This window comes from Corythoichthys intestinalis, chromosome 1 (assembly GCF_030265065.1).
Source record: "Corythoichthys intestinalis isolate RoL2023-P3 chromosome 1, ASM3026506v1, whole genome shotgun sequence".
NCBI lineage: Eukaryota > Metazoa > Chordata > Actinopteri > Syngnathiformes > Syngnathidae > Corythoichthys > Corythoichthys intestinalis.
The window spans coordinates 60,548,090-60,574,099 of record NC_080395.1 but is presented as its reverse complement, the minus strand read 5'-3'; the positions used below and the strand labels follow the sequence as shown (position 1 = coordinate 60,574,099).

Sequence of the window (26,010 nt, the reverse complement as noted above, 5' to 3'; positions counted from 1 at the left end):
AGTAACATTTGTCACCTTGCTATGTTCAAGAAATGTTTATTGATAATGAAACTCATTTTCATCACAATTGACAAATATAATGGATTTATCAAGTATTAATTATGGATGTCCCGATCCAGGTTTTTGCACTTCCTATCCGATACCGATATTGTTTTGCACTTCCGATCCGATACCGATACTGGCCGATACCGGCCTATCTGAGCATGTATTAAAGTTTAAAGTTATTTAGCCTCCTTACTTAGTTGTCAGACTCATGTTGAAAAGGGTTTTAGTACTCTTGATAACAACTAGCCAGCTGAATTAGGTGAGTTTGAATAACACACGGTGGTTGGTAACAAGAAACTGACCTGTTTATTCAGTGACAAACACAAAAGATTATAAATAACAAACAGAAATGGCATAGTCACTCAGCAAAACGTGCAAATAATATTGTAAACTGTCAGTGAAAATCCCACAAATCCCCCAAGCTATTAGATGCTTTTAATGTTTCGTGCATTAGTTACAAAAATTGTATAAAAAGCCTCTCAGGTTTAAATAAACGACTATTTCAGTTTCAAGTTAACATTTTAAAACAGTAAATAAACTACTCAAGTCCCCATTCTGTATCAGCAGCTTTAAACTACATTCAATTAATTTAATTTTGCGAATCAACTGTTAAAGTTGTTAAAATTGCTCCTGTTATTCCATAATTTCCCTTCTGTCTACTTTTGACATGTGAAAGTTTTAAACTGTTTTGAAGATAGATTCAAGTCAAGATTTTGCCGATTTAGGAGTATTTTAGATAAAAAGTTAATTCGGTTCGCTTGGAAGGTTCACTACAACAGCCTACAAGGGAAGTCTCCTGCTTTAAGATGGCGGGTGTTTACTAACGCACCTAGTTTTCAATGCATGTGTTGCTCACGCTGTCGAGTCTGTCATTGTGCATCTAGTTCTACATACATATGATATCTATTAGACAAGCATGTTTACCCTTGGGACGCAATGCGGTCCGTTTCTCATTGCGTCCCGAAGACCTTGCTGTGTATTAGTTTCGCTTTGCTTGACCATATTTCAATAATCGGAATTTGGATGTTTGTGAATCGTTCTCGAATCTTCCACGGCAGAATCGCTCAAGGATGGAATGACGTCTGGGCATGTTGTACCGTGGTTCTAATGCTGCGTTCCAGAAAAGTGGGATGTCGGACTTTTCCGACCTCCGACTAGGAAAATATCATTGGAACACCACTCGAACTGGGAGGTCCAAGTCGCGAAGTCGGAGAAAAAATAACTACCCCGACTTCCAAGTTGTTTCAATCTGACGTCACTGGACAAAATGGCACTCAAGAAAACGAATGATCATACAATAATGAAGTAAATCAAGTTTATTTGAGACGCCATGTATTTTTTTCCTCATACAGTGAATTATCTTTGTTGTGCTATGTTTTTATATTGACGATCAGCAAAGGATGTAGCTAAAAAAAAGCAGTTTACAGTGTGGGCTATAACGCAGCCGTCGTTTTTCCTCTACTATTTGATCGCTTATAGGAAGGCATGTTCGCTGGAGGTCAAAATGTCTTTGGATGGCCAAAATAAAAAACACCTCGTCGCGATCAGCCATCTTTGTTGTTTAAATTTGCTTGGAACGCTTTGAGGTCGGAACTGGTACCATCCGAGTGGGATAAATCCAACTTCCCACTTCTCTGGAATGCAGCGTAAGTGTTGTATGGTGCGTCTTTACTCACGAGAGATAATGGCTCGTCATCTAGAATGATTTCTTGATTCTTCTTCTTGTAATGACTCTTGTTATTCCCTGCGCGTTGGGACTGTCGAGTGCCAATTTGTCACGAATAGCAAAAGTTTCTGCCAGTGTTAGTTGCGAAGGACCTTTCTTTTTGTCTTCGGTTTTCTTAACATACTCCTCATGGTATTTCGCTAAATGCTTGATTAGGTTGGTTGTATTAAAACATCTTACAGCTTTACCACCACGCTTGACTTTATTGTGGCATATGTTGCACTCTGACTCGTCGTCTTTGTCGTCCTTTAAGGTGAAATGATTCCACACAGCTGACATTTTTACCGATAAAGTCTCTCGGTAAATTGGGAGACGGTAATGTAGTGTGTTGAAGGTGTGCCGTAAAATGCGGACCGGATTTTAGGGAAAACGAAGCAAAAACTGGAATGCATTATGTAAATTGGTGCGCTGGAAAACCCGGACCGGACTTTCGGAAAAAAAACTGGATTAGAAGTCTGGATCGGAATTTTTCAGTGTCGGCCGATCCGATACCGATGTGCATTTTTTGCCCATATCGGCTTCCGATCCGATCCAAATATCGGATCGGGACATCTCTAGTATTAATACTCATACTGTTTGAAAAAAGAAATGTTGTAAATGCACCCTAATCCTAAACCTTGTGTCACGGTAGCTGTTAAATCACCACTAGTCTGACTGTCTCGCTTTTCTCCACCCACACACTTGTGAAGCGGCAGTGCTCTCCATCGGTTGTTCCCTGATGACTCGCTCCTCCCTTCTTGTCGTTTTATTTCTCCATGTTGGCTGACTGTCTCTTCATTGCTGTCACAGTGTCAGAGCAGGTGGAATCAATTCCTGACCCTCAGGACTCAGCGCCCTTACCACAACTAGCTTTTTAAGTGAGGGATTTAATGAGCGATCACTCTGCGAGTTGACTGGATGAACACTTGCCTGTGTGCAAGGGAGGAATGCAAGGCGAACCAAACCTGCATTGTAGAAAATGCACACGTTTCAATGTGCTTACTCCTCCAGGCATCCTATGCTACTCAGTTCGAAGGATAAAAAGATACTGTATAATATTGCCGGCTTAACCCCTTCTTTCCGATAGAGATTGTGTCTGGGGAGATAGACATGGCACAATGTCACACATGCACAATGTTCGCATCTGTTAACTGTGGCATTACTTGAGCATATACAGTATATCAAAGCATTGCTGCATGTATTTCCAAAATGGTTGAGAATTCTCTCACGGATCTCTAGTTTCTAAACGTACATTTTTTCCTTGCAGATGGAATCTCCTGTCTCAACACCAGTCCCTCCCCCCCTTCACCTCTTAGCTGCAGTAGGCAACAGTGAGATTGCCTCACCATGTGAACAGATAATGGTGCGTACACGCTCAATAGCAGTGAACACATCCGATGTGGCCCTATCCACGGAACCGGAGTGCTTAGGACCCTGTGAACCTGGTACGAGTGTCAATCTCGAAGGCATTGTATGGCAGGAAACCGAAGATGGTAAGTGCAATTGTTATACTGTATCATGATCAGAAAAACTGTGTTTTAATATTGGTGAGTAGAAAATGAAACAATGGTATATCTTGACACACAGTACAGCTGAGAGCTGTTGAAATCCAGAGGCTTGGCGCAATTCTGCTTTTCACGTAAAAGACAGCCTGTTGAAAAATGAGCCTAGCATTTTTGCTCGTTATAAAACCACCACTATGATTGTCAATGGTTTTCTCTGCAAATACTGGCCCGCTCAATTTGGTTTGGCTCAGCTAGTCAGTACAGTTTCATGTTCCTGTCACAATATGATTGCTTCAAGTTGTGTGTTGAAAGCTAAAGAGACTGGAGAGATGGTTTAAAACAAAAGGCATGATTGCAGCTTGTCACATGGGTTCTGCTGGTGCACAAATTTATAATCTGTTTACTTGTTAGTAGCCAGAATTTGAATTGCTTGCATATTTTGTATAAGTACAATGTTGTAAAGGCATGTAGGGAAAATATGATGTTCCCTCGCTTGCAACTCTGTTTTACTGTCCTTGGAAGACTTTTTACAAGGTTTTGGAGTGTGTCAGTGGGAAAGTTGGTTTATTCATTGAGAAGGACATTTGTGAGGTCAGGCAGTGATCTCATTGCTCTTATTTTGAATGTTTCCTGAATAGTTGGGACACAGTAGACAGTTTGTGTTCCTTTAAATGAATTAAGGTGCAATTTTTCTAGTGGGACCTGTTTATTCAAGTGTGAACATTGTCATTCTAATATGGTATGCACCAAACAAATGGACTGAAAGCGCTGCCTGAGGTTGGCCTTGTCCTTCTATTAAATGAATTCTGGTGTAATTTGGATCAATTCAGCTAAAAGATCCTCTGGATACATAAGATTCAGATAGCATGATCATTGTTTTTGGAAATTCTCTTGTACAGTACATCACAAATGCTGATCAGTTTGGTTTGAGTATGTCAATGCTAAAGTGAAGTGAATTGGTAGTCTCGTGAATAAGGAATAAATGAGCACGAACACTTACTAACTCATTTCTAGGTCCCGATCGCATATTTTTGCACCAGAGTCTGAGTCACCAGATTTTGAGAATCTGCCGAGACGGAGTCCCGGTTCGATGCAGAATTTTTTTTTTTAATTTTTAATTTGAACAAAAAGTTCCTAACATATTACATACATACATACATATTACAGTACTGTGCTGTTTACAGTACTTCATTGTTCCGCTTTTTCCGTGAGTGTTGCGGAGTATAAAACATATATATTTTTGTCTCTTTTGGCAATGCCATTGTATTTCTGGATTATTTTGTTACTTTGTAGCCCTTTTAAAACAATAATAATAATTTGAATTAAAAACCTGATCCTTTTCACCCGATTCCGATCCTTTGAAAAATGGCCCAATCTGCCCGACTTCCGATCACATTATTGGATCGGGGACATCCCTATTCATTATGCTTATACCTCAAAATGAACCATTAATCTAGGATTTTTTTCTGATTTTTATGTTGCTTGTGCCATGACTAAATGTGACTTGTAGTATATTCCCAAATAATATAGTCAAGCTTCACTCAGTTTTACAACTCCACTATTGCCAAAATGTATTTATTTTCATGAATGTCAAAGCTTAGTTGTTTGTTTTATTATGCTGACTTAAAATATTCCTTTTCTTTTGTGATACCAAGTATCCTGCCATTCAGCCCTTGACTGTTCTTCATGTGAAATGAGAGAGAGTCAGGCAAGGGCCTGCGGCACGGGTGGGAGTTACACAAGGCGACTTCTGTTAGTGACACAAACATGGCTCAGAGCCAACCAACACCAGCATTGCATTTGTCTTTCCTTATTCTTCGCCTCACAATGTGACTGCCCCAAGCTTTTTTCTACATGCCCCCTCCCTTCCTTGTTAAAGTTTGTCCTTTGCCTGCACTCTCTTGAAACTGCTATTTTGGCTACAACAGACTGTCCCATTGGTCTGCAAAGTGGCATAGAGAAATTCTTTAAGTGCTTTTCAAGTATTACTGTGTAATTACTATGGTGGTGGGTGTTAAAGGGGTTTGGTGAGATGAGGGCATTGAACTGTGCAGTTGCAAGCCAAGAAGTAGAGACCAGTAAGATTACTTCTAACCTAGACCATGAATTTTATTTTTGATTAAATAGTGACCATGTATTGTCCTTCTTTTCTTGAGTCAATTAACAGTAGTACTGTGATTTATTGTGTAGGTTAGGCCTAAACAATATATCGTTTGAACGTCATCATCGCGATGTGTGGATGCGCAATACTTCCATCACAAGGACGTGTGACATACAGTAAACCAATATACATATGGCGGAAAACACTCAGGTGACTTATGTTCCGCTCTGAGCCCCACAATTTGGCCAAATTTCAAAATTGTCCGATATGCACGTGTGAGACATCATTGGAAAGCTTAAAATCTCCTATCTTCTGAGGAGAGAAAAATTTTGGACAGGAGGGCATTTAAAAAAAAAAAAAAGTTTTTTATACAGCAAAACCCTATATTGAGGTGAGAGCATGCGAGAGCAGAATTAAAGACGCCATGACTTTAACGAGATATTATCGCATACTTACCTTGTTTCAATCCAAAAACTCCATGTCACATGTATCACTGAGTGTCAAGACACAGCTGTGAATGGCCACAGCTGGATTTTTGGGGGGATTTTATGGGTGAAACATGGTCATATAACAAGGATCGCGATGCAATATCGCAGACATCAAGGAGTGGTCGAGATGTTCTTTTTCATATATCTACCCTTTTAAACATTTTTGTTTCAGTTTTTCTTTGTTTGGACCGATTATTCATCATTTAACATATCGGAGAAAATGCGACTGTAAAAAACAAAATACAATTAAGCGATAGTTATGAGGTAGATATCCGTGACTTTTTTACAGACGCCATTTTTTTCATTGTGACGTCATTTGTTTAAAAGTTTCAAATATGCGAGTGAATAATTTTTCTAAAGCCGTTTTTTTTTTTTTTTTTTTCTAAATGAAATATTAGACATCAATTAATGATTCTAAGCTAAAAATGACAGACATTTTGAATAATGAATATAATTAATTACCTTCGTTTTATGGCTGGGTTGAAACAAAAGCGGTTGCGCGACGTCTGTAAGCTGGGGTTTCCAGGGTGACACGGACAAATTAAAACTAGTTTGGGGCTTAATGCGCCATGAATCTGCTATGGCAGCATATAGACATATTGTTTTATTAAACACAGCAGTTATTTTGGCTTAAAATACAGCAGTTTCTTTTAAAGAGGAGTGCAAGAGCAGAAACTGCTTTTTCAGTCTTGTCTGTGTTTTCCGCCATATATGTAATTTTTAAATGTATATTCACCTGAGTTTTTGAACACCTGTAGGTTTTCCTCCATATATATACTAGTATATATACACTCACCGGCCACTTTATTAGGAACACCATGCTAGTAACGGGTTGGACCCCCTTTTGCCTTCAGAACTGCCTCAATTCTTCGTGGCATAAATTCAACAAGGTGCTGGAAGCATTCCTCAGAGAGTTTGGTCCATATTGACATGATGGCATCACACAGTTGGTGCAGATTTGTCGGCTGCACATCCATGATGTGAATCTCCCGTTCCACCACATCCCAAAGATGCTTTATTGGATTGAGATCTGGTGACTGTGGAGGCCATTTGAGTACAGAGAACTCATTGTCATGTTCAAGAAACCAGTCTGAAATGATTCCAGCTTTATGACATGGCGAAATTATCCTGCTGAAAGTAGCCATCAGAAGTTGGGTACATTGTGATCATAAAGGGATGGACATGGTCATCAACAATACTTAGGTAGGCTGTGGCGTTCCTACGATGCTCAATTGGTACCAAGGGGCCCAAAGAGTGCCAAGAAAATATTCCCCACACCAGTGCTGTACTTCAAACTCGTTCTGTTTCTGAAAGTCGATTGTCATATGCTAGTGTTGTGCAGTAATGAGCAGACGTGACTTCTGTGGCATTTGTTCACTTTTTTTTAATGCTCGCTCAGACAACAATCGTGCGCACACACTAGATATCATCAAATAGCAAACTAGATGTGCTACGTTAGATCCCATGCCATTGACTACGTGAGTGATCACCAGAGTGATCATGGGACACGTAGTCCATATACTACATAGATGAATTATAAAACGCCAAGACTCAATGAAAGTTCAAATCAATCCATACCAGTGACTATAGCTAATGCAGCAAATATTGTTAATTCAGTACGTGACACAGATAGACTCGGACCACAAATAGGATGTTTTGTTCATGTAGTAAACCTAGCTGCCAAGAGAGCTGTAGCAATCATCAGTGTGCCCCGCCTCACTTTACAAACAGTAAAAAATGTTCTCAGCACTTTTATACAAAATTTCTTCAGATCAGTAAGAAGTAAGCACATAAATATTATGCACTAAAATGCACGTTTATATGATGGCAATGTTATTTTTGCTTGTTAGCAAAATTGGAAGAAAAAAAAAAAAAAAAAAACATCGGGGGGAACGTGTTATTTTTTTAAGAGCGCTAAATGTATTGAACTGAATCAAAAATAGAGTCCCCCGTATTGAAAATTGGTCCAAAACGTGACTTAACTGTATCGTTGCATCCCTAATGTCAATATATCGCATACCCTCAAAAAATTGCAATGATGTTTTCTTCCATTCTCGTTCAGGCCTAGTGTAGGTAGATACAGGTCTACCTACCCCGGGGACAAAACAAGGTCTGGGGACTGAGATGGCCATGTGAGGAGGATGATTTTGTGTCAGGTGAACCATTTCTGTGTAGATTTGGCCATATGTTTAGGGTCATTGTCTTGCTGAAAGACCCAGTGACGACCCATCTTCAGCTTTCGGGCAGAAGGCAACAGATTTTGATTTAAAATGTCCTGGTATTTCAAAGCATTCATGATGCCATGCACCCTAACAAGGTTCCCAGTGCCTTTGGAAGCGAAACAGCCCTACAGCATCACTGACCCACCCCAATACTTAACAGTGGGTATGAGGTGCTTTTCAGCATGCGCATCTTTCGTGGCACGCCAGACCCACTTAGAGTGTTTGTTGCCAAAAAGCTCAATCTTGGTCTCACACAAAAATACACACGGTCCCAGGCTTCAACTGGGACCGTGTGCTTTGGTCAGATGAAAGCTGAAGATGGATCGTCATTGGGTCTTTCAGCAAGACAATGACCCTAAACATATAGCCGAATCTACACAGAAATGGTTCACTAGACACAAAATCAAGCTCCTCCCTTGGCCATCTCAGTCCCCAGACCTTGTTTTGTTGGCAAAAGGGGGTTGTACAAGTTATTAACACCAGGGGTGCTAATAATTGTGACACACATTATTTGATGTCAAATAATTTTTTCTTTATGTGGGATTTTTTCCCCACTGAATAAATGCACTTGTATTGGAGGTTGGATTTTTCTCTTTTTTTCCATTAAGATCCCATATTATTTGAAAAAAATAAAATAAATTAGAAGCTAAAAAACTAGGGCTGTCAAACGATTAAAATTTTTAATCGAGTTAATTACAGCTTAAAAATTAATCGTAATTAATCACAATTCAAACCATCTATAAAATATGCCATATTTTTCTGTAAATTATATATATATTCTGTAAAATAATTTGTTGGAATGGAAAGATAAGACACAAGATGGATATATACATTCAACATACGGTACATAAGGACTGTAGTGGGCATTTCACTCTACTGTCATATAAATCTGTCTATGCTGTCCTCACTCCGAAGCGTCTACTTTTTCCAAAGCTAGACAGCTAGTGAACGATGCCTTAATAATCAGACTTCTTCCTTTTTCATCTGATTTATTAATAAAATGGCCTCAAACCACTGTCCTCTTTAGACCGTAGTGAAACTACAAAAAAAAAGTACACAAGCTTTGCATTAGCAACAACGTTAGCTTAGCACGCTATACAGGTTCACTAAACATAAACAAAAAGCGTCTCATACAAAAAATATAACATTTCGCTTACTAACATAATATGTACATTCCTTACAACAACCATACTTACGGACAAAGCTTGTCCAAGGATCATATAAGCACAACATTACAACGTCGGCGTCAGCCCGAGACGTCGTGCAGCCATATTGAACTGGCAAGAAAGCAATAAACCATGTCGCAGAGCGACCACAAGAGTTCGCTGTTAGACAGCACAAAAAACCTTGCTGTAAAACGTACCAAAAGGCAGAATACTGTCTGAGCGGGACATGTGCGTTAATTGCGTCAAATATTGTAACGTGATTAATTTAAAAAATTAATTACCGCGCGTTAACGCGATAATTTTGAAAGCCCTATAAAAAACACATCTTTTTCAGAGGTGCCAATAATTATGGAGGGCACTGTAGATGGCGATGTAGTGTGAAGCGCTTTGAGCGCCTTGAAAAGGTGGAAAAGCGCTATAACGCCATTTATTTATTGCTCAAGAGAATTGCCCCTTCTGTCACAAAGGATAATGAGTGTGTAACAGTAAGAAAACGTAAAGAGTGGATTACATTGAAGAGGAGAATTTACACCTTTGTGTCACTTATAATGTCACCACGCAGCACTACTCCATGTCACATTTATCGCCTTCCCTTTTAGATTAATTGAGTTTTGTGGTGCCTTGCTGTTATGATCACATGCTATTTACATATCCGACACAGCTACCACATCCCGCCAACACACACTGAAATGGAAACGCACCAAGCCTGATTGGGCTTTAAATCTCTGGAAAACCAAGCAACACTACCACTTGATGCGAACATGTCATAGTTTTAGAGATGAATGAAAACTGAGGCTTCTAAACATGTGGAATAGGGAAAGTAAGTTTCGCATAGTGCAAGGAGAAAGCAGGAAACATCTGAAAAACATTGCTGGCTGCTGATTAGCAGCGTTGGTGAACAGTCTCATTCACCACTGCATGACAAGCCTCATGCAAACCTGTTTAAGCATGTACTCGGTGTGTGTGTGTGTGTGGGGGGGGGGGGGGGGGTGCGTGTGTGTATGTTTATGCGCGGATTGCATTTAGCATGCCAGGCAACAGCTGCTTCATCACCTCTGCCTTTCAGCCTTGTGGGAGCGAATGAACAACAGACTCTAGTAATTGTGTGTGTTTTCCCTGACTCACTTGGTGAAAGAGGGAAAAAAATGGATGAACAAGCAACAAGCAGCAAACGAAATGGAATCACAGTTGCTTGACTTCTGGACATTGATGACAAGTATCTTGAGCGATAAGGTAAAATCAATTTTTCCTCCGATGTAATTTGGGCAAGGATGGAGAAGCTTTTGCAGCTTTGACTGGAATAATACGACAAAATGGTTGTGGTTTATAAATCTTCCTGAGTTATGTGGATTACCGCACAAGATTACTCGATCAACAAACTAAATACAATCAGACTCTTTTCCCGGGTGATGACGGAGGAAAATGGGTCATTAGAAGAGGGGAAAAGCAAATGTGTGCTGTTGAGTCAGTCTGGTGGCAAGTGAAGCGTAGACAGAAGAAGGGGAGGCAGTGGGGGTAGGGGGTCATAACCATGGTATTTTGAGGCCCAGTACTGACACAAATCCCCTCAGCACAGAGAAGGCAGTGGCAGCTCCCAGGGTCATGTCAGCATAGCGATGGGCCAACCCCTCCCAGGCTTAGCATGCTGATACCTCCAAATGTCATCTCTAAAGTGCTGGAGAGGTTTATTGCTCCTGAAATACAGCCCAGAATGCACTGGCTTCTGCTCTAGGGTAGAAGGAACACAGAGGGGCCTCTTTGGCCAAATAGTCCTGCTCACTGCCAGTGCACCTCATTCCCCTCCCCCAAAGCCTCAACACACACACACACACACAAGGACCTGAATTACACAGCAGGCTTTTCCCCAAGCAGGCCCCACAGATTCTTAAGCTCCCTAATAGAAAAATAATACGGGCAGCTTGTGATCAATGTTTATGTCATGGATTATTTATGCATTACCGATTACATCATAGTAGCATGATAAGCACCGGTTTAGGCACATGGGTTAAAATCAATTTGGCATTTCAGGCATGGAGAAGTCCGTGTGAAAGAAATGCCTATAAAAACAGTGTGAATTACTTTTCTTTATTTTACTTCCACGAACAATCCAAGGGTGGTAAAAGTAGGAACCTCAAGTCAGCTTTCAAGCAAGCAGTATTTTATGTTTCAGTTCACTGCGGTGCACATTTTTGCTTTCCGATTGTAAAGGGTGCTAACGTATTTCAAATGTACATCCCACGTCTCTGTGCCCTTGTGTGTTTTATTAGCAGTAGTGCAAGACAATACTGTAAGCTGATTTAACTTGAAAAAGGCAGCGGATTAGGCCTGAACGATATTGGAAAAAACAATCATTGTGATTTTCTGGGGGTTTGCGATATTATATTGCGAGATTAAAACTAGAACATTTTCACTTGATAACTTGAATAATTCTGTTTGGGATAGGAACAATATTGGAAAGAATAACATTGCGATATACATTGCCAAGGCTCCACACTTATTTTTGCATTGGTTGCACTGGTGCGCCCACCTTTTTCCTTAAGCACAAAAATGTAGGCACATTTTTCATTGCATCACCTTTAATGCCATACTTCTAAAAACACTCTACCTAACATGCATATAATTCCTTCATTCATTCATCTTCTGGACCGCATATCCTCACGAGGGTCGCAGGGGTGCAGGAGCTTATCAGAGCTAACTCTGGGCTCCCTAAAACAGGTAGCCAGCCAGTAGCAGGGCACATATAGACACACAACCATTCATGCACACGGTCACACCTTCGGACAATGTGGAGTGTTCAATCAGCATACCATGCAAGTTTTTTTATTGATGTGGCAGGAACCTGGAGAAAACATGCCAGAACATGCAAAATCCACACAGGAAGGCGGGAGCTGGCATTGCACCCACTGTACTGGTGACCAAGAAAAACAGTTTGGTCACACTGCTTTGCAGGAGGGAGGGTGAGAGCCTGTGGTGCTGTGCGAGCATGAAGCAGAAAAACATGACTACATTATTGTTCAATTAAAAAGCTAACCCTTTTCACCAGATTCCGATTGTCTGAAAAATGGCGTGATCGCCCTGATTTCCGATCACGTGATCAGATCAGGGACATCCCTAATTTATATAATGCCGTTCAATACTGGCTTGCTGTATATAAAAATGATCCAGGATCTGCACACTTGGTGCTTTTATGAAGTAAAAAAAAAAGTTGACATGTTAAAGGGAACCTCGGACTTAAGACTTGTAGGTTCTAATAAGCCAAAATGGTTATTTTACTAAAATATGTTATTAGAAACACATAAAATATTGCCATTGATTTAAAAATCTATACTATTTAGTACATGTTTTGACCTACGGGAGGGCGCCATGTTTTTATACCTGCATTGACACTCGGGGTGATGATGTACATTGTCTCTGTCACTCGACGAATGCTACCAGGTTACTGCAATTCCTTCTATGTGGCGAGACATCAACACATATGCTCATCGGTTATGAGCGGCGAGTACTTACTATTTGTGTTTTTATTGAATCTTTTATTATCTTTTCATTGCCTTAAAATACTTTTTGTATGTGTTTCCCTCCCATAATTTTAAGCTTTGTGTTGTCTTGTGGCAGCTTTCATTCCAACCAAATAAGATGACTACACTTTCTTTCACCAATCTGGTGTATTACAAGTGCAATTAGTTAATTGCAGTCAGGTGCTGCTTGTTTTTAGCAGACACCTAATTGGTTCAACTATGTGTGCTGGATCGGCAGGAACAAAAACCACGAGCCACAGCAGGCCTTTGAGGACCGGGTTGGAGACCACTGACGTATAAGGATGCAACAATACTCAATACGCAAAAACATTCTATCCAAATGAAAAGCTCCCAAAATGTATTTTCCGAATTTATTTTTGTCGTCTCTCTCGCTAAAATGTCCGGCTCAGCTTTGCCTTGCCGTTAGCCCCCCCTCCTCTCATCCCCCTAACTGCATGAAAGGTGGGAGGTGTGGCGCACGAGGATCATTGCTTGTGAGGAAAGACGGGAACTAAAGGAGGTGGCTTACCGGCTTCAATATCGTACAAATCTGTTGTTTGGCAGCATTTTGGGTGAGCTGATATGCTTTCCCCACTCGTACATTTTAAACAAAGACTGCCTCTACAGATACGTTCAACAAAATCCGTCAATATATTGTTGCCGACCAGGCTGCTACGAATAACCTCACTTTGATAAAAGACAGGTTAAGACTGTGAGTCACATAGTGCTAACTCACCATTACATGATGAAAACTGAGTGGCAAATTAAGAGTGCTGTACTTCAAACTCGTCCTGTTTATGAAACTCGATTCTCAAATGCTGGTGTTGTGCAGTAATGAACAGACGTGACTTTTGGCGTTTGTTAACGTTTTTTTAATGCCCAACAACACTCGCGCGCACACACTAGATATCATCCAATAGCAACCTAGATGTGTTACGTTAGATTCCCCCAAGTCCCATGCCATTGGCTGCGTGAGCCCAGAGTGATCATGGGATGCATAGTTCATATACTTCATCGATGAATTAAAAACCGCCATGACTGAATGGAAGTTAAGCAGGCCAAATCAATCCATACCAGTGACTATAGATAATGCTGCAAATATTGTTAATTCAGTACGTAACACAGATGGACACAGACCACAAATAGGATGTTTCTCCTCATGTGGTTAACATACCTGCTAAGAGAGTAATGGCAATCAACAGTGTACCCCGCCTCAGTTTACAAACAGTAAATATTGTTGTCAGCACTTTTATACAAAATTTCTTCAGATCAGTAGGAAGTAAGCACATACATATTATGCGCTATAATGCTTGTTTATATGATGGCATTGTTATATTTGCTTGTTAGCAAAATAAAAAAACATAGTAAAAAAAGTTGTATTTTTTTTGTTTCAGAGCATTAAATGTATTGAATCGCATTGACAATCGTGTCCCTCGTATAAAAATGGGTTAAAAATCGACTTAACTGTATCGTTGCCTCCATACCGTAGCATATTGTAACCACCCTTATTTGATATTACTACGTTTAAGTATTTTCTTAAGGCATCAGTATGTTCAGTATGTTTTGTCTGTATGCATCTAAACAAAACAAGCTGAAAGCGCACGGTAATACTTTGGGTGTTAAATTCTCCTCTTGTAGCACATATAGCCGGCGTAGCACATTTTGGGAGATTACCGTTTTTTTTCTCCCTACTCTCATCTCGTCTCATCCCGTCTTTCCTGTTCATTTTCCTTTAGCTTCTTGTTTTGTGAAATATCGACAGTGCTGTCAAGCTCGTTAATAATATATTCGGGTTCAAATTTAAAGGGTTGAACAGATGAAATATTGATGATGCTAGAGTCATACTCTGGAAGCCCGGCAACGTAACCATGTGACAGCACCGCCCTGCGACTTCAACAATGATGACAACTTACTAGTTAAACTAATTTTACAAATTGTATGAAAAAGAAAACATCAAGCGGTTTCAATATCAAATTATTTTAACTCATAATAACGTTTATCTTTTAAGATCTACAAGTCTTTATCTCCGTAGAGACCTTTAAAAAAAAAAAAAAAAATACCGTCATTTCGTTTTACCGTCGAATATAAGGCGCACCCGTGTATAATGCGCACCCCAAATTTACTTGTAAAATCTAGGGGAAATTATTGTATCCGTTTATAACGCACACCCTAATTTTAGCGCCAATAAATAGAAGAATACAAGAAAACCGAGCTCGTGGACAGATACAGAAATGTCATTTTACTGACTGGTGAAACACAGCACAAGCATAGCACATTGGTAGTTCAAAACATTACCATAAACTGACAATATTTACGGTAATAATATGATTTGACAACTTCTCCAGCTTACCAGAATCTAGGAGAAAACAAAACAGATGTGACTTTTCTTTTAAAGGCTGCTGTATAACTTGCTCGTTTCATCATGATGAATAAATGTTTCTTCCATGGATTGATAGGGTAAAATGAAAGTGAGAACGTAAGTCGGAAATCCGTGAGAGCTCATTGCTGTTGACACGACGGTAACAATAGGAACTATTGTTATTTGGGTTTAAGTTTCCTGAGGGACAGATATAGTTGACGGACACGCACAGAAGTCTGTTGTTACGTTGTTATGGTCCGAGTTGCGGAGCTGCAATAAACGTTGACTCAAATGACTTCAAGAAACTTAATTCTGTGCTTAATGAAGAGTGAAAAAAGCAGAATTTAACACAGACAAAATCATTCGGCCGATTAGCGTGAAGTATTACCGAAACAAAACGCTGATGTCACGTACCGTAATGGTCAGCAACGAGTCGCCGCATACGTTTCTTCAACACAACGTGGCCGTGTCAATAAAAAAAATTGGTTTATATATATATTTCTGTCTCCATCCATGTACCCGTTTATAATGCGCACCATGATTTTACAAATTGATTTGGGGGGGGGAAAGTGCGCGTTATATTCGGGAAATTACGGTAATAATTGCCTGTCCTGTGATGTTACTATTGCGCATGCGCACATTGCGATGGCGATGTTCAAACGATATACTGTATTGTGCAGGCCTACAGTGGATTACAAAAAGGATAAGAAACAGTCGTTTGTTCTTAGCACAAAGTTCTGGACTTGTCTTTGCATTTCCTTATTTAATTAATTCCTGGATAAAACGATACTGTGATGCTATGTATGTGTTGTGCCCTATCCTACATACACACCATGTGGTGGCAATGCAAGCCAGATCAGGATTCACTATTCTCAATGTAACGGTGTTGACAGGTGAACCAAACAGAATCAAGTTGTTTAAATGTTGCTTACAGACACTTGCAGGCAATGTTTCATTGCGCTTATGAAAACCACCTGTTGGTGATCTCAGTTTTTAAAATGACACAAGAGAACGGTCTGCTCTTTTCAACATGTTTTGCAGAAGGTAAAACTGTCCTTGAAATAATGGTTTGCACTAGAAAAAAGTGCCATCAAATCAATCAGAAACACTATTATTTTTAACCAATTAAAGAAGCGGAGCAAACAATTTACACTTTTTTGTGTTTATTTCCATCGATCAGTTTTTTGTTTTTTTGTTCCTGCACATGCAACCAAGACATTTTCTTAAAATGTTTTTGTAAATTTCTCTTTCAGATAATGTGATAAATCTTCATTCTTGAGCTACTTAGGTTGTAAATTTAGGTATTGGATTATGTTACACAAAGATGCCAGAGTGAGGCCAAGGAGACTTGTTCCTTACTCAAACAGGCCTGGAACTCCTTTTTTCCATGCACATAAATAGCCTAGGAAAACATCAATCATATTCCTGAAGGAATTGTAGTCGCTGCCAGTGTTTGTCATAAGATATCATATTTGCTATATACATGTCAACGAGTGCTTGAGCAATGTATCTTTGGCAGAACTGTCTCTTAATCTCAGCACCATCTACTTTAAGGAAAACACCAGAAGGTTTGTTACAAAAGAGGTTGTAGACATTCTCGTGACATTTTAAAAAATTCTTCTTGAACTCCTTTTCAAGTGTGAATGTATTAACACATTCCAATTTAGACAAGAGTCCGTAGCTATTTCTAATGTTCCTAAACACAAAGTCGGCATATTTTGCATGCGGCTAAAAATGCTCCAGAAGTCCAAAATATACTATTGCTGTCTTCTTCTGGTCCTCTTTGCTATGAGAAAATTGACCTCATCACTCGCTGTCATTGCTGTCAGTGAGAGCAACTTCACATTTTACATCCGTTGAGCCAGATTGGAGCCCGCAAACATTTCAGATGGGGCCCAGATGGAGTTCCTGCAAAAGACATAGGATTAGAAATAAAACGTTTCTTGGTGTTTTTGTCTGTTAGCCACATGTAATTGATTCCTGGTATGACTGAAAACCGTTTTTGTCATTCCTGTTTTTTTCTTTTTATAATTAAAAGTGACATTTATCAGGTTAAACATTTCATGCGGACTGCTTCCAAGAATATATATATACTGTATGTATACATACGTTTAGCAGTACGATTTTATGTGTAATGGAATTCTTGAGCTCAAAATGTCATTAAAACATTATGTTTTTTTGCAGTATAGTACATCAGTCTCAGGGGAAGGTCATACACAGTGCAAACATTGTGATTTTAAAATGAATTGGCATATTGTACAGAAGATGTTGAATTGATTTATTTAATGCTTTGAACAATCAAACCATTTGTCCTTTATTTTCTTCTATGAAAGTTAGTTCTTTGACATTTCAGTTAATATTGATCAGGAGGTTCTGCTTCATTTTATACACTATCGCCAGAAGTGCAGGGAGTAAAAAAAACAACTTTTGAGGCCCTTTAAAGTGATTTTAATGATATACTGTTCATATATACTTTATATTAGAAGATGCGTGTCCAAAACACATCCAAAGACTAAGAACAATGTATTACTGAATTGTTGAGATCATAGCATTCAACTCTTTTTCACTATTTCTGTTGTTCACCTTTTTTGGGCATGGCTAGAGTACTTCGCCTTTTGTCACACCAGCCCGCTAGCTTCCTTGCGTGCACATAACACAAAACCAAGTGAGAGTGGTGACTTATTGGGTGACACTGACACTGGTCTGCAAGCTTGCAGACCACAGAATGGTGTCATCCAATAAGTCATCACTAGGTCTGTCAACAAGGGCGGAAATCTCGTTTTACTCTGTGGGGGACATTACACAGGAAAAATTCTAAAAGTATTTTTGGTTAGGGGGCGGTGTCACCACTAGACTCACAGTAATCCTCGGTCTACTGACAGAAAACACAGCTGGATGATACACTCGAAAAGGGATTTTGGCTAGCCAATTTATTGAAATCTATTATGTAATTGCTACTGAATAATTTCATGTTTTTCAGGTGAACACAATGCTAACAGAATAGCATCATGTGTAGGGGACATCATTCATATAGCGATTCATTCCGTGGTTTTTCGAAGTTGTTGTTTTTTCTTCAGTATAGGCTTACTTTACTATCTGCCTATTCCTCATCTCCCTCTGTATATAGCAGTCTCTTCTGCCTATAAAATGCAAAGACGAGAGAAAATAAATTCTGCACTTTATATAATTTCATTACTTTTAGAAAATATGCATTTTTCATTATTAGCCAATAGCTTTTTGCTTTGTTAACTTGATGTTTAGTGCACTAAGGAACGATAATACAGTTTTTTCTGTTTGAGGGTTTCTTTTTTATTTATTTATTTTTTTAAATATATATTTTTTTTTAATTTAAATAAAATCATTCAGTAAAGTGTGACCAGTGCCATGCTCACATAAACAGTGCATGAGCTCCATACAACGTAGCTACTAAACATGTGGCAATTACCGGTTTCAAGGTATACCATGGTATGAAAACATCAAGGTTTCAAACTGCAAAAAATTTTGTCATAACGTCCCTAAGGTATTAGCTATTTTCTATGTCCCAAAACTGCATGGAGAAATCGCTCGCTTGCAGCTGTAAGGCTCAACCCTTCCCCATTGGTTGTTGTTCAGTGTCAGTGAGTCAGCTGTGCTACACGATGGCTGGAGGAGGTGAAACTTTTTCACCCATCAAAGAAAACGAAATTGCTGGTATGGGAATACTTCGGCAACAGAAAAGCTACAGACTGCCACGGCTTAGAGGTCGAGGGCCAACCGTCATGTAAAACATGTTTGCGGAGGGTGGCTGCCTAGAAAGCTTTACGTCCAATATGATTTTGCAATTATACAAAATTATGGGTTAATACACTGTAATGAACGTTACCCACCAGCTACGAGTTAACTCTAGCGTGTTTAGTGTGTCTAGCAGTGGTAAAACGTGGAGTTTTTTTCTCTCATGCAACTGTCTGTGTTTAGAATGTGTGTGTGTGTGTGTGTGTGTGTGTGTGTGTGTGTGTGTGTGTGTGTGTGTGTGTGTGTGTGTGTGTGTGTGTGTGATGCAAACATGATACACACGTGCTTTTCTGGAAAATAAATGAATTATTTTTGTTCTGATGGTAATAATGTTGAGCTGTGGCTGTAGGTTTAGGTTCACCTAAAGGACTGCATTTATTTTAATTTTATTTAGAATATTTTGTTATTTTTGAAATTTATTTTAACTTAAAATTATGGTCCAATTTGTTTTGAAAAATAAGAATCCTGTCCAATTGAAAAAAACCTTTTTTTTTAAACCCAGATATCTCAAAGTAACACATTTCAGAGCTGTAATTGCAATACCGTCCCCCCTGTCCCTGAAGGAATTATGTCACTTGCCTGTCACAGTAATTATGATATTGATTTATCGTCCAATAAAGTAAAAATTTTTGTTGGCCATTTTATATTATATTTCTTCAACTTCTCGCTGATTATACAGTATAAAATGACCAATGATTTTGCTTTTCAGGGCACTATAAATGACTTGTCATCAAAGTCCATTGGCACTCCCTAGTTCTCTCTCTCTTCCACTGTAAGCAAACTAGCTCTTTCCCGGATGTACTGTAGGACTCGCATACACGTTTCACACAGAGAGTGTGCAGAATAAATGGTTTACGATACTGCATATTTTGGCATCCATCTGGTCTAAGTGACTGCAGGCCCATACGGATACTATATATTCTTTAAGGTAGATGGTTGTCATACTAGCAGGGGGGGAAAAAATACACTTACGTTGTTTATCGCGATAGTTTCTGAGGAATTTATGGCAGAAAACACAGACAAGGCTGAAAAAGTCGTTTCTGCTCTTGCACCCCTCTTTAAAATAAACAGCTGTATTTTAAGCCAAAAGAACTGTTGTGTTTGATAGAACAATATGTCTATATGCTGCCATAGCAGATTCGTAGCGCAATAAGCCCCAGACAATTTTAACTTGTCCGTTTTACCCTGAAACCCCTGTTTACAGACGTCACACAACCGCTTTTGTTTCAATCTAGCCATAAAAATGAGTAATCGTAAGTAATCGTATTTATTATTCGAAATGTCTGTCATTTTTAGCTTAGATATCATTACCGTAATTGATGTCTAATATTTAGTTAAAAAATGAAAAAAGGACTTTAAAAAATTATTCATTCGCATATTTAAAACTTTTAAACAAATTACGTCACAATAAAAAAAAGGCGTCTGTAAAAAAGTCACGGATCAAAATTTAGATGATAAACAATCGATCCAAACAAAGAAAAATTGAAAAGAAAAAAAAAAAAAAAACGGGAAAAGGGTAAATATATGAAAATCTCGATTACTCCTTGATGTCTGTGATTTCTGCATCGCGACCCTTGTTATATTACCATGTTTCACCCATGAAATCCCCAAAAAATCCAGCTAGGGCCATTCACAGCTGAGTCTTGACACTCGGTGATACATGCTACATGGAGTTTTTGGATCGAAAAGAGGTAAGTACGCGATAATATCTCGTTAAAATCACGGCGTCTTTATTTATAGTCTCGCGTGGTTTCATCTCCAGTTAGGGTTTTGCTGTTTAAAAATTTTTTTTTTCTAAAATGCCCTCCTGTTCAAAAATTTTCTTCCCCTAGAAAATTGAGATTTTAAGCTTTCCAATGATGTATCACACATACATATAGGACAATTTTGAAATTTGGCCAAATTAGGGGTCTCAGAGCGAAACTTCAAGTCACCTGAGTGTTTTCCGCCTCATATTTTCATCCTACAAAAATTATTATTGTGACAGGTTTACACATCACTTCGCTTTGATCTATGTTGTGTGCGGATCCATATAATACAGGTACTTCAATGAAGGTAACCTATTTATTTCCTACTATGGCACACATTATTCAGACTGTGGATCACACTAGACATGTGAGCACATGCTGCAAAAACAAAAATGAATGAGAGCTCAAGTTTATTGAAGCGGGTTTTCAGTGCATTCAGGGAAACGCACATAATGTGCAACTGGAAGGAGAATTATTTTTCAGGATTTTTTTTTAGCTACACTGTGTATACAGATAGTCCCCGGGTTACTAAGTATTCGATCTAACAGAGTTTGACTTCACGACGCAGTCGTTTAGTTTTTTAGTCGCACAAACAGTACCTTGTTGTACTTGACAGTTTCCTTTTTTTTTTTTTTTTTTTTTACTTCTTTATTGTGAAGTTACTGTCCTCGCTAAACGTGATGTTGTTCAGCTTTACATACAGCAAACAAGGCAATTTGTGCTTTTTTAAGCTTTTTACGTCCTTCACTTCAATTTGTAAAGCGTAAAACACATTAGTACACCTTTGTTTAAAACGACACACATTTTAACAATAAAACACTTGCCACAAAATAATTGGTGTTCAAACGTCCATCTCGTCTAATCAATATGTAAAATTAATAGAATAAATTAGCCTAATTTGCCTAACAAGTCCACCAGCCTAAATGCTACAAATCCTAACGCATTTACAATTCTCATACCAAATCGCTCACATGACACTCCACAAACTGTAGCTCTACACTTATTTACAAATGCATACACAAACATATATTAGCTGAAACAATTTACAGCCTTATATGGGCCAAACCAAAGCGCAGCTATCCTTTATCCATGTCAGACATATGAGTCTGCTCCTCAGGCATACAAGGGGACAGTCCAGCCAGACCGATGACGCTGCCATCAGAGATCAGTGTATCCTCCATCATTGAACAAAATACAATACTTTTGGACATTTTGGATAGTTATTTTGAGATTTAGGGGTACTTAAAGGGTTCATTCCGATTTACGCGGAAATACGGGTTACGTTGCCAGCGTAGGAGGCACTAGTTCGTAACCCGGGGACTAACACTGTGGTGTGGCAAATCTATAAGACATTTTTCTTTTCATTTTACAGGGACTTTAAAGAAACAGACTTGAGTGAAATTGAACTTATTATCTAAAATGCTTCATTTGTCGGAGTGAGACTATTCAAAACAGCTTGCCATATTTATTTATATTTTCTTCTCAGTGTAATGATTACTGGGACTTTTTCCCTCTCCATTTGGCTGTACTTTCAAGAGGTCGTTACTTGGGAATTAAAATACCTAATTTTGGCCTTCAGTCTTTACACAAACAAGCTCAGAGTGTCATCAAACAATCTATTTCCTGTTTTTTCCAAGAGATATCAAAGGTCTTTTTGGCGAGGTCACTCATTAATCCTACTTAATCCCTGTTGAGTTCATGCTGAGCAGAGGTCAGCCAGTGAACTTGTGCCCCTTAAAACTTTGGAAAACAGGACCTGATAATTTTTCATCACTGCTAACTCGAGAAATGTGTATAAATGTCGAGGCGTTACGACTGGAATGGCCATTTACCCTTGCAGCTGCACAAAATACTCTTGACTTAAATTTTCCTCTCTCATTACCCTCTTTTTCAAGTAATCCCATACAAGTATGCAATAGAGTTCTGGGCCTCCCAGAGGCCACCATGTGTTACTCAACAGCTCTGAATGGAAATGAGTGGTGAAATTGCTGTCCAATTCCCCTCTTTAAAGCAGACTTCACTCAACTGTCGTGGGTGACCCTAATGAGCGTGTCATTAAGTGGGACAGGGTGCAGGGATTATTTTTTTCCCTCTCTCTCGCTTTCTCTCTCCTGCTATGTAAATGTTTCATGCTGAAACAGAATATCTATAACGCTCTATATTCTGGTTCTTTTGAAATCGTGATGAAATTTTGGCATGTTAAGATGAAACTTCAGCACAGAATTAAGATGTATTCACGCCAATTTTCGGACTATAAACTCCTACTTTTTCCCTCTGTGTTATGTCTGCAGTTCATAGACCAGTGTGGATTATTTATACATTTTTACAGGCTAATGGGCTGTATGTCTTTTGTTGTAAACATCCCATAATACAATGTGAACACCTGCGGTTTATATTCCAGTTCGGTGAACGGTGTATGTGAATGATTACAGTTTGGTGGGTGTGGTTTATAGTCAGTTGCGGTATATAGTTCTAAATTACGATAATTGTCAAAACAAGAAAAAAAATCATTTATCTGAAGGTATTTTGTTTTTCAAAATAATGCATATTCACTTATAAATGACAAGGAAACACACAGACAAGCAATACAACAATACTCGCAAGCATATGCTGTTCATGTGCTGCAATAACCAAGTGTAGATTAAGCTATGTAGTGACTTTATGGTGTATGCATACGTACATGTGAAGTGCCACACTGCTTCCAAGAACGCAAAGGCGCGCTCAATAGCACCAGTATTCCCAACGAGGGAGGCACAAATAGGGCAGGACATTTTAACTCTGAATTCTAAATAAGGTGAAATTGCATAGCATTGAAGCAAAGTTTAAGATATCGTATTTGTCTTGTAAAAGAATTGTTTCCGTTTCATTTATCATCCAAAATGAGTGTGGAAAAAGAAAGCTGGGAACAAACAACATATGGATCACCCACTGCTGCCACCCACAAAGATTACACCAATGAAACAAAACTCCAGACAGTGCACATTGAATGCAGTTTTCTGCAATTTCCTTCATGAAACATACATTAAGCTAAGCAAGAAAAAAATACTGCACCGTGTGTGTGTGTGATGGGCCTGCGCAGTATATTGTTTGAATATCGCCATCGCAATGTGCACTTGCACTATCGCCCCATTGCAGGACTTACGATTGTTTTTTGTTTTGTTTTTTTCAATTCAAACTTTTGTTTTTCTTTATAAACGCAGCAATTAACATGGATTCCTGAATCCCTTTTATACACACCAATCGTCATCATTCACAGATAAACAACCCTTAGCCTGAATTAAACGGTATTATATTTTTTGCACCCGAATCAGAGTCCGAGTCACCTGATTTTGAGAATGTGCCAATACAGAGTACCTATCCGAGACCAAATTTTTTGTTTGTTTTTTGCTTTGACGCTCACGCTGCCTAGAACAGCCTCTCACTTACACAATGAATGAGTTGCTAGAGCATACTTCAGACTGGGTAGTGTGTGCCGAGCGTAATGATGTTTAACTTATTTGTGGCTTTGATCGTAGAGCTACCGAGGCGACTCTAGCCAGATCAAAGCTGCAAACCTGTCAATCACCGTTAACTTTACGTACCAAACGCCAGCTGCACTGATGATCAAGAAAAACGGTTTGGTCGCACTGCTTAGCAGGAGGGAGTGTAAGAGGCTGTACGAGCATGAAGCAGAAAAACACCAAACCTGATCCTTTTCACCCGATTCCGATCCTCTGAGAAATGGTGCGACTGCCCGATTACCGATCACATGATCGGGTCAGGACATCTCTAATGAATACATTGTGGTCGCAATATATCACAAAACCCCCCAAAAGTCGCAATGTCAGTTTTTTTCCAATATAGTTAAGCCCTGGTGTGTGATGTATCATACAATTTGGATAACCGTTGGGCGCCCTGAAAATTCCTCCCAGCTAAATTGTGTGTATCATTAGTAACCACGTTTGGCAATCTAAAATCATTTTCAAATGCAGATTTGCATATAGGTTGTCAATTATACGATTAAATTAGTGTATTAACTTGTTGTTTAGTGTGTAGGGCTTTATTTCAGAGCCATTTTTGCCTTCAGCATTATGCTCCTGCTTTTTGTTTAAGTTCATTGGCCCGTTTGCTTCAAAAAACATGAAGCTTGTCATATTTAATTGGGTCCCTTTCCGTGTCTTTTCATGTTATCCCATTGATAATAAAATGTTAAAGCAGTGAAATGCTGTCACTCTGAGTTTGTTTTTTTCCTATGGACCTCGCTTATCTATTTAAAGCTGGAGTCTGTCCCAGCTGACTTAAGGTGAGAGATGGGATACACACAAGAATGATCACCAGTCTTCACAGGGCTGACACATACTATACAAACAAGACAACTATTCACCCTCTTACTCGCACCTGTGGGCAATTAAGGAAGACTCTTGAGTATGTTTTGGACTGTAAGAGAAGGCTGACATGCTCAAAAAAAAAAAAAAAAAAAAAAAAAAAACAAGCACAAGTGAAAATTACACAGAAAAGGCAGTTAAGATTTTAACCTAGAAAGCAATGATGCCAACTACTGCATTTGTGGTTCAGTGCTTTTGGGAAATTTGCTAGGGGTTTTCTACTTGCAACCCGTGTGTCCAAGTACTCAACTAAAAAGGCATCCATATTCATAATTACTGAGCTGTGTGGCCCTAACTGGGTAGCTGCCAAGTTACTTATGACACATTTGGCTCAGCCGTTTGTTTAGCACAAACATTTTGTAGGTGATTGAATTGGGTTATGGTAATACTGAGAAAGAGATTATGTATTCAAGAGCTGCTGCCAAACATGATTAAAGATCACTAAGGAGGTTAAAAGTGCCCAGATATTGTTAAATGTCTGCCTCTCTCTATTTGCTGTTGTTTGGGGTAATCCTTAACCATATCAAATGGTTCAAGTCAGTGGTTTGGGCTGGTTTTCTCCCATTGCAGAAACCTATTTGACTAAATGGCCTGTATTGGGTCTTTTTTTTTTTTTTAAACTTCTGTATTGCACTACAGTTGTACTATGGGGTAATGCCTGAGGGGGAAATTGTTTTTCTCTGTGAGATTACATATTTGTATCAGTTAACACTTGAAAATATTCAAATTACGAGATTGAAAACTAACATCTTTGCGCTGTGCCTTTTTTTACCTGATACATTGGTTGGTAGATTTTAATACAATATCAGTATTAATTTGCCGCAGTGGATTTTGTGGTTTTTTATATTGTGGTGTGATAAGGAAATGCAGAAAGAGTTCAAGGGGACGGACACAACGAAGAAGGAAAGGTGATACAGATAAATGACTGAAACATATATGCTACCTAGCTGTAAGTAGCGTTAAAGAGTCATCACAACTTCATTTACCGAGGGGAGACTGTGTGAGGAAAGGATACACCAAC

At 39.0% G+C, this 26,010-nt stretch overlaps 1 protein-coding gene across 3 annotated transcripts in view; it reads left to right on the top strand.

Annotated features, from left to right (window-relative positions):
• Positions 1–26,010, top strand: part of LOC130914755 (zinc finger protein 609-like) — a 174,360-nt gene that overhangs the window by 122,371 nt on the left and 25,979 nt on the right. For all 3 annotated transcript variants that reach the window (XM_057834248.1, XM_057834229.1, XM_057834238.1), the window contains exon 3: positions 3,018–3,243. In XM_057834248.1, coding sequence (XP_057690231.1) covers positions 3,018–3,243 — 226 coding nt within the window. The remainder of the gene's footprint in view (positions 1–3,017; positions 3,244–26,010) is intronic.